Source organism: Pseudochaenichthys georgianus, chromosome 10 (genome assembly GCF_902827115.2).
Source record: "Pseudochaenichthys georgianus chromosome 10, fPseGeo1.2, whole genome shotgun sequence".
Classification (NCBI taxonomy): Eukaryota; Metazoa; Chordata; class Actinopteri; order Perciformes; family Channichthyidae; genus Pseudochaenichthys; species Pseudochaenichthys georgianus.
Window position 1 is genome coordinate 40,443,141 of NC_047512.1, and position 18,064 is coordinate 40,461,204.

At 44.0% G+C, this 18,064-nt stretch overlaps 1 protein-coding gene and 1 long non-coding RNA gene across 2 annotated transcripts; one reads left to right on the top strand and one right to left on the bottom strand.

The window, feature by feature from the left end:
- Positions 1–2,185: 2,185 nt before the first annotated feature.
- Positions 2,186–4,876, bottom strand: LOC117454268 (uncharacterized). Its single transcript, XR_004552962.2, has 3 exons — positions 4,486–4,876; positions 4,069–4,250; positions 2,186–3,765 (listed from the first exon to the last, which is right to left on the bottom strand). It is a non-coding gene; the product is annotated as an uncharacterized lncRNA (long non-coding RNA).
- A 1,638-nt stretch (positions 4,877–6,514) lies between these two features.
- Positions 6,515–17,029, top strand: tmem129 (transmembrane protein 129, E3 ubiquitin protein ligase). Its single transcript, XM_034093721.2, has 7 exons — positions 6,515–7,096; positions 7,971–8,029; positions 10,195–10,452; positions 15,506–15,666; positions 15,751–15,910; positions 16,010–16,082; positions 16,497–17,029. The coding sequence occupies exons 1-7, from the start codon at positions 6,892–6,894 to the stop codon at positions 16,679–16,681; spliced, it is 1,101 nt and encodes a 366-aa protein (XP_033949612.1). The 5' UTR covers positions 6,515–6,891; the 3' UTR covers positions 16,682–17,029.
- The last annotated feature ends 1,035 nt before the right edge of the window (positions 17,030–18,064 follow it).

An 18,064-nucleotide genomic window follows, 5' to 3' on the forward strand; every position in this document is an offset into this window, starting at 1 on the left:
GATGTTACCAAGATAAACTATGTGTTGAGTTTGCTTCGTGGTAAAGCCTTAACTTGGGCTGAGGCACTAAGTTCATCAGTGGATTATGACAGCCTTTCTTTTGGAGTTTTTTCTGAACAACTGTCTTTAGTTTTTGATCACACTGACTATTCTGGCTCGGCTGACAATCGTCTGCTTAGGATACAGCAGGGGAATCGGACCGTGGCAGATTACTCCATTGAGTTTCGTACACTGGCGGCAGAAGCCCGATGGGACGAGGCGGCTCTAAGGGCAGTGTTCGTTAAAGGATTAAAGGAGCAACTGAAGGACGAGCTGGCCGCTCGAGATGTGCCAGCAGACCTTCAATCCCTGATTGATTTGGTTTCTCGTCTCGACAGCCGGCTAAGGGAACGTCGTGCGGAGCGAGGACAGCGTCCACCAAGTGCCTTTTTCAGTAAGCCGAGCTATCCTCCCAGAAGTGCTCCCTTTGATTCCACACCATCTGCGTTTTCCTCGCCATCTCACATGCCCACCTTGGATAAGGAGGAAGCGATGCAGGTGGGAGGTGCAGGATTATCACCTGAGGAACGCCTTCGCCGCATGAGGACAGGTGGGTGCCTGTATTGTGGCAAACTGGGGCATCTCCTGGCCGGTTGCCCTGTCCGCCCAAACGCAGGTGCTCGTCGGTGAATTTGGGGGTCCTGACGAGTACACTTCCTACCTCAATTATTGCCCCTACTTTGCGCCGTTTCCTCATACCTGCCAGGTACCATCCAGTCTCCACCAGTTCGTCGTCAAGATTACATTGGTAAACGTATTGCTTTCTAGCTTAGCCTGACACAACTCTGGAATAAGTTTTTGTCTTACCTGTTTGTCTCTCTATCCAGAAACCCATCATCACCTCCTCCGCTAGCCACGTCCAGCCACTTCCTCATCGGATTCATCCGCTCTCCACGCTACCCGCTCCAGCCTGCTCGCTCCCCTCGCTCTGAAACCCCTGCTCGCCACACTCCTGTCTGGTAGGACAAACACTAACCCTTACTCCAACCTACTCGCTCTCGGGAGCGTACAGACTCAGGCTCAAGCCACCTCTCATCTGCCTGGCAATATCCCCAGCTCACACCGGAGCCTCGGCTGAGGATCTCCATTCCCTAGTTTTTGAATCCCCTTTCCTGGACTATATTACTCAGTTAATATCCCCTGTCACGATACAAGAATAAACCTTTTGCTACAAACTCCTGTTTTTCTGTCCGTGTTTGTATTGTGGGTTCAGTCCTGAAAAGCGATCACGGAGCTTAACACTATCGAAGCAGTTCCTGCCGTTGCTACGTTAGTTCAAACAGTAACAACGGACTATGTGTCTTAGCGGATGCATGTCAATTTAAATCAATACATAAAACTATTTTTTAAATCCATAAAATCATTTTCTAAAGCATTTCAATTAATATTGGGAGTCATGTCGTTGAGAATGTGGCCATGTGTAATAAGCGGGATAATGTTCACATTGCATAATGTGCCTTCAAGCCGATCTAGATCCCTCCACAACAAAAAAACAAAAAACGGCTCGTTCGCGGGCGAGAGCCGGCTCCCGTCGTTCACTTAAGGGCCCTGACACACCAAGCAGTCACCAGAGGACTCGCCGATGCCGACGTCGGCTGTTGCGTCGCGGTGTTCTCCTGCGTCTTGGCCATGTGTCGCACGGGAACACACCGCAAAGACTTCAGTGCGTGAGTGGCAATAACTCTCCTTACCAGCAGGCGGCGGTAGTGTGTATTCGTCATTCAAAAGAGGCAACAACCGGAAGACAGAGAAGAAGAACAGACCGTGATATAAACAAACAACAAATAGCGTGTGCGTTCCATTTTCACATCGAAAACATGTTTCGTGCGGCACTGGAGCTAGATTTGGGTTCTGCCCGCTCTGTATTAATGTCATGTTGACAGGTTATCATCATGTAGGCGTTGATAAAAGCTCATTCTAATGTGTTATGTGTGTATGAAGGTGCGAAATAAAGTTTGCATTGCCTATCCTGCTATTTGTGTTTATTCTTTTAATCACACAGCGATAAGAAACAATAACAATGTGCCTACATAACTGTCAGTTGCAGCCCTAGCATTAGTATTGTATATAGTAACAGCTACAACATTAAAATACTTCTAGGCAGATTGAGGAGGAGAATGGGAGAATGAACAGAGAAACATCCATCTGAATAATAATAACTTTATTTGTATCGCACCTTTCATGCAGGGGATTGCAGTTCAAAGTGCTTTACATCAGTAAGAAATAAGATATAAAATCAGTGTAAAACAAGCAGCAAGAGCAAAGCATAAAGTGGGATCAAATAATGCAGATATATTATATATATAAAGTATGTGAACCCTTTGGAATGACCTGGATTTCTGCATAAGTTGGTCATAACATGTGTTTTGATCTTCATCTCACAATACCACACAAACAATATGTTTTCATGTTTTTATTGAACACACCATGTAAACATTCACAGTGCAGGGTGGAAGAAGTATGTGAACCCCTAGGCTAAAGACTTCTCCAAGAGCTAATTGGAGTCAGGAGTCAGCCAACCTGGAGTCCAATCAATGAGACGGGATTGGAGGTGTTGGTTAAAGCTGCGCTGCCCTGCCCTATAAAAAATACACACCAGTTTTGAATTTGCTATTCTTAAGAAGCATTGCCAGATGTGAACCATGCCTCGCACAGAAGAGCTCTCAGAAGACCTACGATTAAGAACTGTTGACTTGCATAAAGCTGGAAAGGGTTAAGAATCTCTGAAAGCCTTGTTGTTCATCAGTCCATCAGGTAAGACAAAGTGTCTATACATGGAGAAAGTTCAGCACTGTTGCTACTCTCCCTAGGAGTGGCCGTCCTGTAAAGATGACTGCAAGAGCACTGAGCAGAATGCTCAATGAGGTGAAGAAGAGTCCTAGAGTGTCAGCTAGAGACTTAAAGAAATCTCTGGCACATGCTAACATCTCTGTTGACGAATCTACGATACGTAAAACACTGAACAAGAATGGAGTTCATGGGAAGACACCACGGAGGAAGCCACTGCTGTCCAGAAACAACATTGCTGCACGTTTGAAGTTTGCAAAAGAGCACCTGAATGTTCCACAGCACTCCTGGCAACATGTTCTGTGGACGGATTAAACCAAAGTTGAGTTGTTTGGAAGGAACACACAACGCTATGTGTGGAGAATCCAAAGGGTTCACATACTTTCTCTTGCAACTGTGTATATATATATATATATATATATCTATATCTATATATATATATATATCTATATTAATCCCAACAGGCCACCTTGTTTATGGTTTGATTCAGTTTTAGTAGAATATAAAATACATGAATGAATGATGAAATGAGCACAAAGTGCAGACATACTATAATTATATTGAGGTACTTGAGACTAATCCTGCAACTGTATAGTTCTGCTCCAGAACAGTTAGAGCATGAAGAAACCATCACGTATGAAAGGCTACATGTGAATAGAGGGGCAGAAAAACGGCTTGCACATGCACATTTCAATCTTGAACAATGAACAGCGGTAGACAGTATCTCATTTAGTATCATCATCCTGCGCTTCGCCGGAGGCCTTCGAGTGCTGAGTGTGCTTGGCCTCTCTCCGAGCCGCGGTGCCGGTGTGGTGCAGATGGTGGATTCTGCCAGGCAGGGCTCAGCATCAAAGTGGAAGGACTCCTCGGTGGTGCTGGTCGAGGTTTCACTGCTGGTGCCACCGGGGGTTGATTCTGCAGCCACCGAACGTACAAACACTACAAAATATAATCAAGACATATTTTATCATGTATTATTATAGGTTAAGATACAAGCGTTATTGATCCCATGGTGAATTTCATAAGCTACCCAGCAGTATATAATGTAATTTCAATTAGCTCCTCCTTTACCAGCTGCAACATTAAGGTGATGAGCACATCAATAATTATAATACAATAATATATATATTATTCTGTTATTGTTATATTTAACACTGTAACCACCAAATGAATGAAAATAATGTTTTTGTAAATGAAAGAAGCAAGAAACACTTATTTGTACTCAACAAATAAAATAGTTACCGTGACGGTGAGGTTCGAAGTACTCTCCTTCCTTCTTGTGTAGGGCTCTAGAAACTGCAACCTGGTCAGGATCCACTGCTGTCTGCCCGTCTTTGGTGCTCCTCAACTACCCGAAGGGGCAAGTCTCCTGTACCGGGTGTACTGGGTTCGCAGAGAATCCCACTTCTTCCTCAGCTCTTTCTCTGAAGCACACAAATAAACAATGTAAGCATTGTGGCTAGTTAGCATGTCCAATTCATATCTATATCTATGCAGTGCCAAACTGCACAGCTAGCAACAGCTAGCAACAAGATAACAACAAAACACAAGGTTGAAATAACTAATTACATTTCACGTTAACGTCACTGTACGCTGGCAAACAATAAAAAGCCAACAGTATCTGCTAAAGAGCTCAATTGATGAAAAAGATAATCTTACCCGAGAAACCAAGTTGCGTTTCAATCTCTCGCCAGAGTCCGGTTTTCACTACTCGGTTCGAGTACCTTTTCTCTGTGATGTCGTACAGAGCTGGCCTCTCTTGGATCAAGGTGAAGAGCAGGTCTTCGTTTCCGTCATTCCAGATCGCCATGATGAGATGAAAATGAATAGCAGTCTGTAGAGGCTTCTCAATACTCAAATTTCCCCTCCTCGACTCCCCTCCTCGACTCCCCTCCTCGAGACTTAGACCCGCCCACAGGAGATGCGAGCGGAGGACCGAGGAGGGGAACCGAGGAGAGAGGAGGGGAAGTAGCAGACGTTTAAAGAAATGAGAACTCCTCTCCTCTGAGCGGTCATATTAAAGCGACGTCCGTTCATTATGACGTGGCAACAGCTGCATCAGCTGTCGAGTGTTTTGTCATATTTTATAATCTCTGTTAGATCAGCTGAACATTGTTCCCCCACATATTTTATTTGAATTCATTGAGAGTGCGGTATAATGAGACAATAACAGGCTACAGATGCGGACACACACACACAAATATATTTATATAAATATATACAATGTAAAGTATGAGAGCACTCTCATAATAACGTAACACAGTCAGAGACTGGATATACCCCCCCCCCCCCTCTCTCTCTGGTCGCTGAAATGGGGAATTGAAATTACGGGCCAAAAGTTGTATTTGCAAGTATTAAAAGTAAGGACATCAAACCAACTGAGACCCGTCTGTCCGCGGCATCTGCGCACTGTACAACACACACCTACACACTGTACAACACACACACCTACACACTGTACAACACACGCACCTACACACTGTACAACACACGCACCTACACACTGTACAACACACGCACCTACACAACACACGCACCTACACACTGTACAACACACGCACCTACACACTGTACAACACACACCTACACACTGTACAACACACACCTACACACTGTACAACACACACCTACATACTGTACCACACACACCTACAGCTGCTAAAGCATAATCAGGCTACAGCCGTTGTGTATTTTATTATGTGAAGCACTAAATGGTTTTAGAAAAATATGGACTCTTTGTAGATATCTACTAAACTAAAGCAAATAAAGAGAGTAGGCCTGTTATACTGAGTGATATATATTTTACACACTGCTCTGCTTTCTGCAGGACCTCACAGCTGTTCTCACTGTAAACATCGCGTTGCGATGAGAGCAGGTTCTCAAATAATATCCAGGGGATGCATGCAGAGCTGTCATTGGCTGAGATAAGTCCGGCCGTGCGTCACGCCTCCACCGTTCCCGGAAATGCATCCGCGGAGGAGCCGTGGAGGAACCATCAGTGTATCCTCGGTTATAGCTCCTCCAGAGAGCCTCCTCGATGCTCGATCCTCGGTCCTCGGTGTGCATTTAGAGAAATGAGACGTCCTTCAAAATGGCGCGCTGAAATTCATTTCCGGGTCACTACCGGAGGACCGAGGAGTCGAGGAGTCGAGGAGGGGAAATTTGAGTATTGAGAAGCCTCTTGTGTGTGCCTTCTTAAAGCGTTTATTTACGTCCCTCACTTCCGTTTCGCTTCTCATGCACTGATTCGCTAGCTGAACAGCCAATCAGAGTGATTGTTTGGTCCGACTGCCAGACAGGCAGTCCAAATAAGGCGTGTCACGGTCGACGGTGCGGGACACACCAAATTGAGTTTGGACGACAGGACACGCTTCGTCTCCTGACTTACGAAAACAGCCAAAACAGCTGTGTCAGGGCTTTAAAAGACCGACACATTACTAGGCGCAGCTAAAATCTTGCCTAGGGCAGCAATTGGTCAGGGCCGGCCCTGATGGTATGAGCACAACCACGGCGGAATATTACTGCCAAAAGTCACGGGAGTGAGTCACCTGACTTTTGGCAGTAATATTCCACCGTGAGAAGAAAAAGTTTTGTACTTGTAAAAAAAAGTTTTGTACGTAAAACCTATGCTGAATTAGTCTCTGAAACATTATTTATCAAACAAATGTTATGTGTTTGTTTGATAGATACGTTTTTTCTTTGCAAAACTAAATGCATTAGTTTGTAGATGGTGTTTTGTATTTGCAAACCACATTGTGTTTGTTAGTGAATTATAAGGCATTTGTAAAACTTGTTTAGTTTGTTTGTGGAGTTATGGCAGGAAATTAGCTCCATATTATGACAAGATTTTGGGGGCGTGGGGCCGCAGCCTACACAGTTCTGGTCCAAACTCCAATACAGTAGGTGGCGGTAATGCACCTTTAACGCTGGTTACCAGCCTTCATAAAGCCGTTAAAGAAGAAGAAGAAGAAGCAGCAGCAGCAGGAGCATACAAAGAAGAAGAAGACGGAGTTAAAGCAAACATAACTCTCGATGTGATATCGGTTGACCTACCTGAACTGAAGAATGGAGAGTCCGGAGTTAAGTTTCACTCTGGCTTACTTCGTGTTCTCCCTCTGCTTCGTGTTCACGCCCAACGAGTTCCGCTCGGCCGGACTGACCGTCCAGAACCTCTTCTCGTCCTGGCTGGGCAGCGAGGACGTGGGCTTCATCCAGTACCACGTCCGGAGGACCAGCATTACCCTGCTGGTCCACTCTGCACTGCCCTTAGGTAATATCTAAGTCATGTTATGTCTCTAAATGTGTTTAGAGACATAACATGAGGGGGAAATGAGCGAGTCGATTACTGACAAATACTGGAGGAGTTCACCCACAGTGTACCTGCAGGACAGGTGTCAGCCTGACTGCCAGCTCATAGAGTCCTGAACCCGGAACTGTTGAGTATCCCAAAGTCCTATGTAAGGAATGTATAGTCGGGTCCTCAGCACATAGAAACTGATGGATGCTAACCTGCATATGTTGGACAATTATGTGTTGTGTTATTAAAAAATGGCAGTTGTATGTACTCTCTGTGGGCTGATACATTTTAGATCAATTTGGAAGATGTAGGGGATCATTTGGATTGGACAAATTGTCTATTTATTTGAAAAATAATTGTTCAAAGTAGAGGTAATCATTTTCATCTTGTGCTCTCTGTATCCAATCATCACAACGCTTCTCATGATAGTCAAAATCAGCCCACCGAGAGGCCACTTCCTGGATAATACAGTTTCTATGTGCATTTCTAACATAGCACTTTGGGGTTCTCAACATTTCATTTAATGTTGCGTTACTGATAAATACTGAAGGAGTCACACAGTGTACCTGCACTACAGCTATATATCGGAATATATCAAATGAATTAACTTGTTGGTTGGTGTGGCTTAAATTAAGTTGCATGTTATACTTTGGCCACGGTTATTTACAAACTAAAAACAGAACCTGATAGCTTTATGTGTCAGCAGTGGAACGTTTAGCACCTTGTAGACACCGTCATCATTACATTTTAAAACCAATATGCTTAGATACAACTAACAGAACTGTGTCGTCACAGGCTGCAAATAACGTGTGTGTGTCACTGGAACTAATGGGTTTCATCTCTGCAGGTTACTATTTGGGGATGTGCATCGCTGCTCCAGAGAAAAACCTGGGATCCATTCACCAGGTCAGCCTGTCCCTCTAATGTCTGTCTGCAGAACACACTTGGATCAGTCGGAAAATAAGCATTACGCTTTGACCAACTGTTTAATATCCCAATATTCAGACTAATGGTTGATCTTAGTTTCAGCCGTCATATGAGTGGACTTGTGACAAATGAAAAGTCATCAAAGCATTTAGTCGAGTCTCTCCCCTTAAATGACTGGCTAGTGTTCTTTGGTGTGGCCAGGTGAAAACAGGAAGTCAGCCTTTTATGAGCAACATCCAATTTACATGAACATGACAGGGTTTGGTCCACACATGATTTAGAGCGACATTAACATAAATTAAGCGCCTTTTTCTAATGCTACATAGTGGACACAGGAAGTGGTGCAATATTACCAATATCTATGGTACTTCAAGCAAATCACACTTCATGCAATAAGAAATGTTCACCGTGAAACCGTCGGCCCTCCAGTATCACCAACACGTGTCCATGTGTGAGGCGCCTTCCATCACTGCTTGTAGATGTAATACTCCATCAAACATATAAATGATATTCTTTATGAATATTAACATTTTAGGGCTGTCAATCAATTAGGATGTTAATTGCAATTAATGGCATGATTTCTATAGTCTATAATCGCAAATGTTTAATCTGTTCAAAAACAGATATTTTTCAAGTTTTTTTATACTTTTATTAACGTGGACAATATAATTACTTTACACAAAATGTATATTTATAATAATTGCAACAATTCCAAACAAAGATTGATTTACTTGAAGGTAATCGGCATGCAATCTGTAGTCAAAGTGTGTGCATTAACTTGCACTTAAGTATTGAGTATTACATACAGTAACATCTTGAGGTACTTGGTTAGTATTTTACTTTAATGCTATGTTCAACTTCTACTCGCTATTATCTTAGATGCCAATATTTTGTATTGGTATCTGACAGCTTCTAGTTACTCTACAGATTCAGATGATTAGTGTTATTACTTTGACGCCCCTATTACATTTGTATTTAGTTAATGATATTCCTTTGGAGCAATACTTTTGATACTTCATAATTGTATGTTTAGCTGGTAATAACAAAAGTTAGGGATTTGATGAAACAATGCTTTGAGAGATCTTTTAGTTTCTGCCTCAGCTATTCAATGTGCAATCTTTCCCTGCACCGGTCCTGCTCCTGCTGTCCTGTGGACGCTCTCCAGACTTCCTCTCTTAGAGCTTGGGTTGCAGTGTCCTTTATCACCTCCTTTAGCTTAGGAACCACTGGACCTCCCTCACCGAAAGGAGAGGAGAAATGCTGCCCCACAATGCATTGCAGCCGCAGCATTTGCCGTCACACAACATTCGGCCGTTCACGGAAACAACCGATTATGACGGAGAAATTATATCATGAAAGTTACGGTGCTTATTAACCATTTAAAAACAGTCACTTGCCAAAGTGCTTTGTTTTGAACGTTCATCAGTATTATAATCAAAGAGAGAAATATGAACGTTAGTTTTCACTGAAATGATCAAATAAAGTCAACATCTCACAGTCTTTACTGAGCTGTGTGGAGTTTGTTCAACTTTTAAAAGATGTTTGAATGGTGATATACACAGTGATAGATGTTAAGGACTAACGTTTATAATAAATACATTTTTATTGATTTTAAGATCTTTAGTTCATACAATCATACGTATTGGGATCATTTGTATTAATGTGGACCGGAGGGAGAGGGTGACGAGCAGAAGTTTCACTTTCCTTTTTTATTTCAATTCCAACTTTGGTCCTGAAGAATCTGTTTCTCTGTTGTCCACGTTCATAGAGCAAAGCAGCAGCATCAGATCCCGGTGCAGAGTCTCTAGATGAGTTTACAGTAGTCCCTCGTTCTTATTAAACATCCATGTTGTAGTCCGCTGTATAGAAAACTGTGGTTTCCATGGTTTCCCCACAGCAGCAGACGCACATTCATGACGTCCGCTGGCGCATCATAAACACGTCGGATAGTGAAAGTGCATTCGGATTCTCTAAGTACCGCAGTCTCTTCTCCTAGGTCCTTTTGAATTCTCCTATCCACTATCCCTTAACCCCATGGCGTTTCACTCAGAGGTCAAGGAATAGACGATAGGGTTAGAATTTAGGAGCTGATCTTTGGACTATCGGAATGCAACCCTGGTCTCAGATGTGTTGTGTTTGAACAGGTGAGTGACAGCTGGAGAGCCTTCCTCCTGCTCTCCCTCTGCCTCCAGTTGACCAGCTGGACGCTCGTCATCTACTGGTCCCGTCGTCGCTGGCACAACCATCCAATCAGCCGCGCCCTGCAGTCCCACATACAGCCTCCTCACTCCAGCTGGGGCTCCGTGGCAACCAGCGTCAACGATGAGTTCAGACGCATCGACAAGTTTGCTACAGGGGCCCCTGGAGCCCGAGTGATAGTGACTGACAGCTGGGTGTTAAAGGTGAGTGAGTACTGGGTGATGTCATCTGATCTCATCTGATCAATAGCACTTCATCAGCTGTTCTTAAAGTCTATCATAAGGTTGACCCTTACATGAAAATCTCATGCCCGTGGCGATACACATTTGAGTCCATTTGGCACATGAAAAGTGTGGACACAGCTGGTATAAATGAAAACACATCTGATTATCGCGTAAGATTTGCAGTAGGGTAAACTGGTTAGAACAAGCCCGTCCTGTGACAACTTTTAAAAACCCATCTCACCAAAATGGCTGTGCGTCTGAGAGACTTGACTTATCCCCCGCTCGATCATTGGCTGCCCTGCGAGCTCGTTTCAATACACTGTATTATTTAAAGATCCCCTGTTATGCAAAATCCACTTTATGTATTTCATACATCAACATGTGTCCCCTCTGTGTTAAGAGATTCTGAACGTTTCAGGAACCAAAGCGGAGGGAGGATGTGAATACGCAAAGCAGTGGACACTGAAACATGCACATACATTGGATAAATAACATAGGCGTTTAGTTTATGTAATAAAAGAGCACATGTTCAATGTGAAAAGTGACCGTAGATAGATTACTTCAGTTCCAATTTGGTGCTATATACAGTGGGGCAAAAAAGTATTCAGTCAGCCACCAATTGTGCAAGTTCTCCCACTTAAAAAGATGAGAGGCCTGTAATGTTTATCCTAGGTATACCTCAACTATGAGAGACAGAATGAGAAAAAAAAAAAAAATCCAGGAAATCACATTGTCTGATTTTTAAAGAATTTATTTGCAAATGATGGTGGAAAATAAGTATTTGGTCGATAACAAAAGTTCATCTCAATACTTAGTTATATACCCTTTGTTGGCAATGACAGAGGTCAAACGTTTTCTGTAAGTCTTCACAAGGTGTTCACACACTGCTGCTGGAGGCCCATTCCTCCATGCAGATCTCCTCAGAGCAGTGATGTGTTGGGGCTGTCGCTGGGCAACACGGACTTTCAACTCCCTCCCTTCAGCCTTTTTTCTCCTCCAAACACGTCTCGTTGAGTTTTTACCAAAAAGTTCTATTTTGGTTTCATCTGACCATATGACATTCTCCCAATCCTCTTCTGGATCATCTAAATGCTCTCAAGCAAACTTCAGACGGGCCTGGACATGTACTGGCTTAAGCAGGGGGACACGTCTGGCACTGCAGGATTTGAGTCCCTGGCGGCGTAGTGTGTTACTGATGGTAGCCTTTGTTACTTTGGTCCCAGCTCTCTGCAGGTCAATGACGAGATCCCCCCCCGTGTGGTTCTGGGATCTTTGCTCACCGTTCTTGTGATCATGTTGACCCCACGGGGTGAGATCTTGCGTGGAGCCCCAGATCGAGGGAGATTATCAGTGGTCTTGTATGTCTTCCATTTTCTAATAATTGCTCCCACAGTTGATTTCTTCACACCAAGCTGCTTACCTATTGCAGATTCAGTCTTCCCAGCCTGGTGCAGGTCTACCATTTTGTTTCTGGTGTCCTTCGACAGCTCTTTGGTCTTGGCCATAGTGGAGTTTGGAGTGTGACTGTTTGAGGTTGTGGACAGGTGTCTTTTATACTGATAACGAGTTCAAACAGGTGCCATTAATACAGTTAACGAGTGGAGGACAGAGGAGGCTCTTAAAGAAGAAGAAGTTACAGGTCTGTGAGAGCCAGACATTTTGTTTGTTTGTAGGTGACCAAATACTTATTTTACCGAGGAATTTACCAATTAATTCATTAAAAATCCTACAATGTGATTTCCTGGATTCTTTCCCCCCATTCTGTCTCTCATAGTTGAAGTGTACCTAGAATGAACATTACAGGCCTCTCATCTTTTTAAGTGGGAGAACTTGCACAATTGGTGGCTGACTAAATACTTTTTTGCCCCACTGTATATATATATTTTTAATTAAAAAAAACACCTTGAATTTTAGGCAGGGCTCCGTTGGCAGGGCGCACCAAGACAATGGTAGGGGAAACACTGCATTGTTAGTGCCTGCTAGAGAGGTGGTACCAAAAAAAGTACTAATTTCTATTGGCTGGGCGAATTGCAAACCACGCCCCCCGTAAAACTCTGCAAAGTTTTGTGAAGCCGCCATTGTATTTGTGGCATTAGCATTAGCCCCGCGCACCAACGGAGAGAGAATGACTTATATGCAGTCCTGCCTGACTCTCACCACACTACTTCCCTGATGGCTCCCACAGGACATCCTCGTGGATTCATCTTCCTATTATACACACATGCATTTCCAAACATTTGGACTACCTATGTTGCAAATGTATTATCTCTTCAATTTACACACGGCATCTATTGCACGTCTGTCCGTCCTGGGAGAGGGATCCCTCCTCTGCTGCTCTCCCTGAGGTTTCTCCCATGTTCCCTTTAAACTGGGTTTTCTTTGGAAGTTTTTCCTTGTACGATGTGAGGGTCTAAGGACAGAGGGTCTAAGGACAGAGGGTCTAAGGACAGAGGGTGTCGTATTCTCATACTGATATTCTGTACAAACTGTGAAGACCACTGAGACAAATGTAACAGTTGTGATATTGGGCTATATAAATAAACATTGATTGATTTATGGCAACACAAAGAAAAACATGGGAGCGGTGGAGATGAGGAGGAGTCGGCGTTCTGGCGATTTACTCGGAAGGCTTCAGTAGAAGCTGCTGGGAGTCCCAGCAGCTTCTACTGAAGCCAGTCCCCAACTCCGGGGACTTCCGGCCGGGGACTTCGGGGGGCAGTATACGCCGTGAAGTGGTCTGCGGCCTGCCAGTAAACCCAAAGCAGAAGAAGAAGAAGTGACGTCAGCGGCTCATTTGCGTATTCTTCCCTCAGGGAATTTATTCCGGTGTGAACGCGATTGGTACTTAGTGCCCTGGGGTACTTAGTGCCCTGGGGTACTTAGTGCCCTGGGGCACTAAGTACCCCAGGGCACTAAGTACGGCAAAGTACTTGGTGTGAAAGCAGCTATTGTGTTCTTTTTAACCAAATGTCTCCCAGAGGGGAGGGGCTCCTTATTTTCATCTAAAGTCACAGACAGAGAATCAGCACTTTTGAAACAGGGCTGAAACAGAGGGGATTATGGGTAATGCTGCAATGATCTGTTTGGTGTTTCAGCCAAACACTTCAGAGACATGTTCTGTATATATCTGAGACCTGTTATATATTGTTAAAACATAGTATAATAGGGGACCTTTTTAAGATCTGCAAATACATTTGCCAAAGCTAATTTAAGGTGGGTGTTTTTGTTTGTTTGTTTTTATTGAATTTATCTAAAAAACATTATTTGGGAATATTCACTTTGGTTGGGAGTGAACTCCTGAAGTCTAGAGTTCTGTGGATTATACTTTTGGATCATTTTTTGGGCAGAATCTGTTCAATGAATTCACACTTTTTCCCACTGCAGACTAACTTATAACAGAACGTTCCGTTTATTCTTTTGTTGCCTTTCTTGTGATTTGTTTAGGGGTGTGGCTTTAACTAGGTTTGAATGAGAATGATTGCAATGTGTTAAAGGGGACATGTGATTTATACTTATTATGTGTTACATGTACCCTTTGTAGGCTTTGACCATACTCTAAATATTCAAATGGTCAGGCCCGACCAGCACCCAAGCAACTTGAAGTCTAACATCAACATAAAAGTGGCATCCCAGATGGGAGGACACATAATAACAAGACGAGATAAACTGCACATCCAAATAATGTATCGGCAGACAAAAGAGACATCTCTAACGAGGGACATAGAAACCTTGAACTAATGGAAAACAAGGCTGTTAGTTGATGAAGGAATACAAAGACATTATCAAGCGAATTACAAATGGCTTTGAGTGGGAGAGGATTCTTGTGGAGAATGTGGTTCTTTCTCAACGCTGCCCTCTGGTGGTAATGAGGCAGAAGGACCAGCACACCACGAAACGAGATGCAAAATAAAAGAGACTCACCAGAACCACACAGAATAATAATTCCTTACATTTATTATAGCGCTTTTACAATGACTCAAAGCGCTTTACATATACACACATTACACATATATCATACATGCAATGGTCAGAAACTGTGGACAATACCCACAGGAGCAAATCCGGGTGAAGTGTCTTGCCCAAGGACACAACGGCCTGACGCAGTGGCGGCGGGAGCGGGTTTCGAACTGGAGTTCCCCAGCACTCCCCCTTGATCTGATGATCGGATGCACAGACCACTGCGCCACCCGTCCTACAAAGAATAGTCAAACATTCCAGCGTCAAACATTCCAGCGTCTTGTTCTTTTCAGCGTCGGTCCGTGTTGTCCAAGCGTATGAATGGTGTTTCAAAGATTTTGGTGAAATCATAGGAACTGGTCACCGAGATAACGGAACCCTCGACCTTTGAATCACCCGAGTGCACTGTGCCACAATGGCTTTTGGTACAGCTTTACCTTTTTGTATAACCATATCAGGCAACAGTTCCAATATTTAAACAAGTTGATGTTCAGGACTTGAAAACTGCTGGCATAGAAAAAGAATAGGAAAGAAGAATAAAGGGAACACAAACCGCAGGGCTCCAGCAGCAAGCAATGCTGTTGAGACCCCATTAATTACCACCTTCAGTTGGACTGACCGTATCAGGGACGGAACACAACTCAAGCTAATGTTGCTCTCTGCCTGAGTACAAGTCTGCCTTGGACACGTTATGCTATCTCTGGTGTTGTACTGCTTCAAAGTGGACAGGGAAATAGGTTATAGCAGCTCATAGTCTGGTTCTCTGGGTGACAAAGAAAACACCGCGCCCGATAGAGCGGTTTCTCTTTTTCTTCCTGCGACATAAAGATGAATGAAGACTTTTTTAGTCGACTAATGTTTAGTCGACTAATGTTTAGTCGACTATTTAGGGGCAGTCCGAGTAAGCACTTTCAGGCTCATGCTACACTTTAGCTTATGTTATGTTTAGGTTATGCAAATCAACACCTTTATGCAAATCAACAACAACAAAGTATTGTTGAAATTCTTGCAACAAAAAAACCATTATAAAAAATATATTTTATCCACATGGTTGATCTTCTTTGTCCTTCTCCAGGTGACCACCTACCATGTCTACATGGCCTTACAGACGGACTGTCATGTGACCGTGACAGAGTCTCGACAGCACCAGCTGACTCCAGACTCCACCTCCCCGGCTCAGATCCTCACCCTGACCGTGGGCAGCATCAACCCGGCTGTTAGACCCTTTGATATCAGGTGTGTATGCGTGTGTGCGTGTGTGTGTGTGCGTGCGTGTGTGTGTGTCTGTGTCAGTAAAAGTCACTTTTCCACTGTTTCCAGGCTCATCTCCACAGAGTATGCGGAGCTCAGGGAGAAGCTCCACGCTCCCATCAGAAACGCTGCCAATGTAGTGATCCACCAAACCATCACTGAACTCTTCTTGGAAACCTTTCGAGCTCAGGTGGATCTCAATCGCCCGTACACACTCCCCAGTGGACAGGTACACTACTGTCTGTGTGTGTATGCTACTGCTAACATCCTGTGCTATCCTGATCACAGTATCAATGCACCATTATTCACAAGCGTGCTGTCTCTATAGGAGGTGGAGCCCTGTATCGGCTGCATGCAGGCGCCCGCAGGCACCAAGCTGCTCAGACTCTGCCACGCAGAAGGTGAGGGTCAGTCACCACGCTTAGTTCATCTCGGGAAGTTGGGTTTCAGTTACCGAACGAAATCACAGAGAAATACAAATATTTAACGTGAAAAGTTGAGTAAAAATATCCTTCAAAGTTATTCATATATAAGAAAAGAAGTTTATTTGTACATAGAAAACATTTTATAAACATATACATTTATATTAAAGAAGAAAAAAAGATCAAAGAATATATTGTGTATATTACAATATAAACAGTGGTATATAAGTACATTGCCCGGGTTAAAGGATGAGTTTGTGTAATGTCCCCATGCCCTTTGCACACCGTCCTGTTTCTTCCCTGCCCGGACTCGTCCAGCTCTTATGTTCTTGTTAGTTTTAAGTTGATATCCTGTGATTGTGACTCTTCCTCTGTGACCGCTGTGTGTTCTAGGAGCTGATACGGAGTCAGAGTGCCAGCAGTGTTTCTGCAGACCCATGTGGTGTCTGTCCTGTCTGGGCCGATGGTTCGCCAGCCGACAGGACCAGCAGAGACCTGAGACCTGGCTCTCCAGCCGAGTGCCCTGCCCCACCTGTAGAGCCAAGTTCTGCATACTGGACATATGTGTGGTCCACTGACAACACCTGAATACAGATCCAAAGAGACAGTTCGCTCTTTAATAATGTGGAGGTGTACAGTGGTGTACAGTGGTGTACAGAACATCACACTGAACGTGTACCTGCGTACTCCCTGCGAAGTCATTATTTAGAGTTGGGACATGACACTGGTAAACATTTGCTTTTACCATATCATTGTGTAAAATGGCCTGATCAATTTCACATTTTGGGAGATTTGATTTGTTGGTTATTACCTCCTGTCAGATGGGACATATGACATCAGTTACCCTGATCCCAGAGCAGTCTGTGAGGAGACTTGCACAATGTGTTTAACTTAGCATAAAGATTGAATGCAGAAAAAAGTGAAAACGTTCCCATTACTCGTGTTTCTATGCCAATGTTTCATTTTCAGCCATAATCATCAGGCAGGGATGTTCTTATGAAATATACTTTATTAATATACTCCAGTCTTTTCATATTATGGACCCATTAGTGTAAGTGCTGTGAGGAAATGAGCTCTGTCCATGCTAACCACGGGATTCCACCGGGTCCGTCTGCGCCGCGTTACGGCTGCGCCGCGTTACGGCTGCGCCGCGGCGTTCACAGCAATCGCGGCCACTGTAGTCAATGGGTGTTACGCAGCGTCCACACGGCGGCATGCGCTGACGCTTGCCGGCGGGCGTATCTGAAACTCGACTAATAACCAATCACATGAATCTCCCGCCCCGGACACACAAGCACGCTGTTTGATTGGCTAGAGCTTGTACTGGCATATGATTTGATTGGCTGACGCTTCCGTCGAAGCTTCAAAAGTTGAACATTGCTCAACTTTTGAAGCGAGCAAAGCGAAGCGACGGAACCACAATGCCGTTCGACAAAACGTGACGTCACCCCATTCAAAGTGAATGGGCAGAAGCGTTGAAGCTTCAACGCACGCCGCCGTGTGTAGGGGCCGTTATTCCACCAGACGCGCCACGTTACGGCTCAGGAGCGTCCCAGAAGCGTCTCGGCGCTGGGCTCCGCTAAAAATAGGCGGCTGGTCTATTTTAGACGCGAGGCGTTGCATAGCGCCGGGCAGGAAGTGGACCGGTCAGAGCATCCAGTCAATCCAAAATAAACTAATTTTGCAGACCCTATCCCTCCGTAGTCTTTCAAGCAGGAGAATAAATGCCAGCGTTCTCCTCCGGTTTACAGGCACTGTGGAAATTATATTTATAGAATAATTATGATGATGAATGCATTTTGTTATCGCTAAAATACAGCAACATAGGCTATTTTCGATTCATGTCATTTATAACTGGACTATTGTAATTATTATTAACTTTGTCTGTACAAAGTAGCCTGTCCAGGAAATATGCCCAAATCAACAAACACTGCGAGCCGGCATGCAAGACGCTCCGCTTC

Excerpts from the sequence above, each read along its gene's own strand:
- tmem129 (XM_034093721.2), top strand. The coding sequence starts at position 6,892 with ATGGAGAGTCCGGAGTTAAGTTTCACTCTGGCTTACTTCGTGTTCTCC. Across the intron at positions 8,030-10,194 it reads ACCTGGGATCCATTCACCAG|GTGAGTGACAGCTGGAGAGC; the intron begins GTCAGCCTGTCC and ends GTGTTTGAACAG. Across the intron at positions 15,911-16,009 it reads ACACACTCCCCAGTGGACAG|GAGGTGGAGCCCTGTATCGG; the intron begins GTACACTACTGT and ends CTGTCTCTATAG.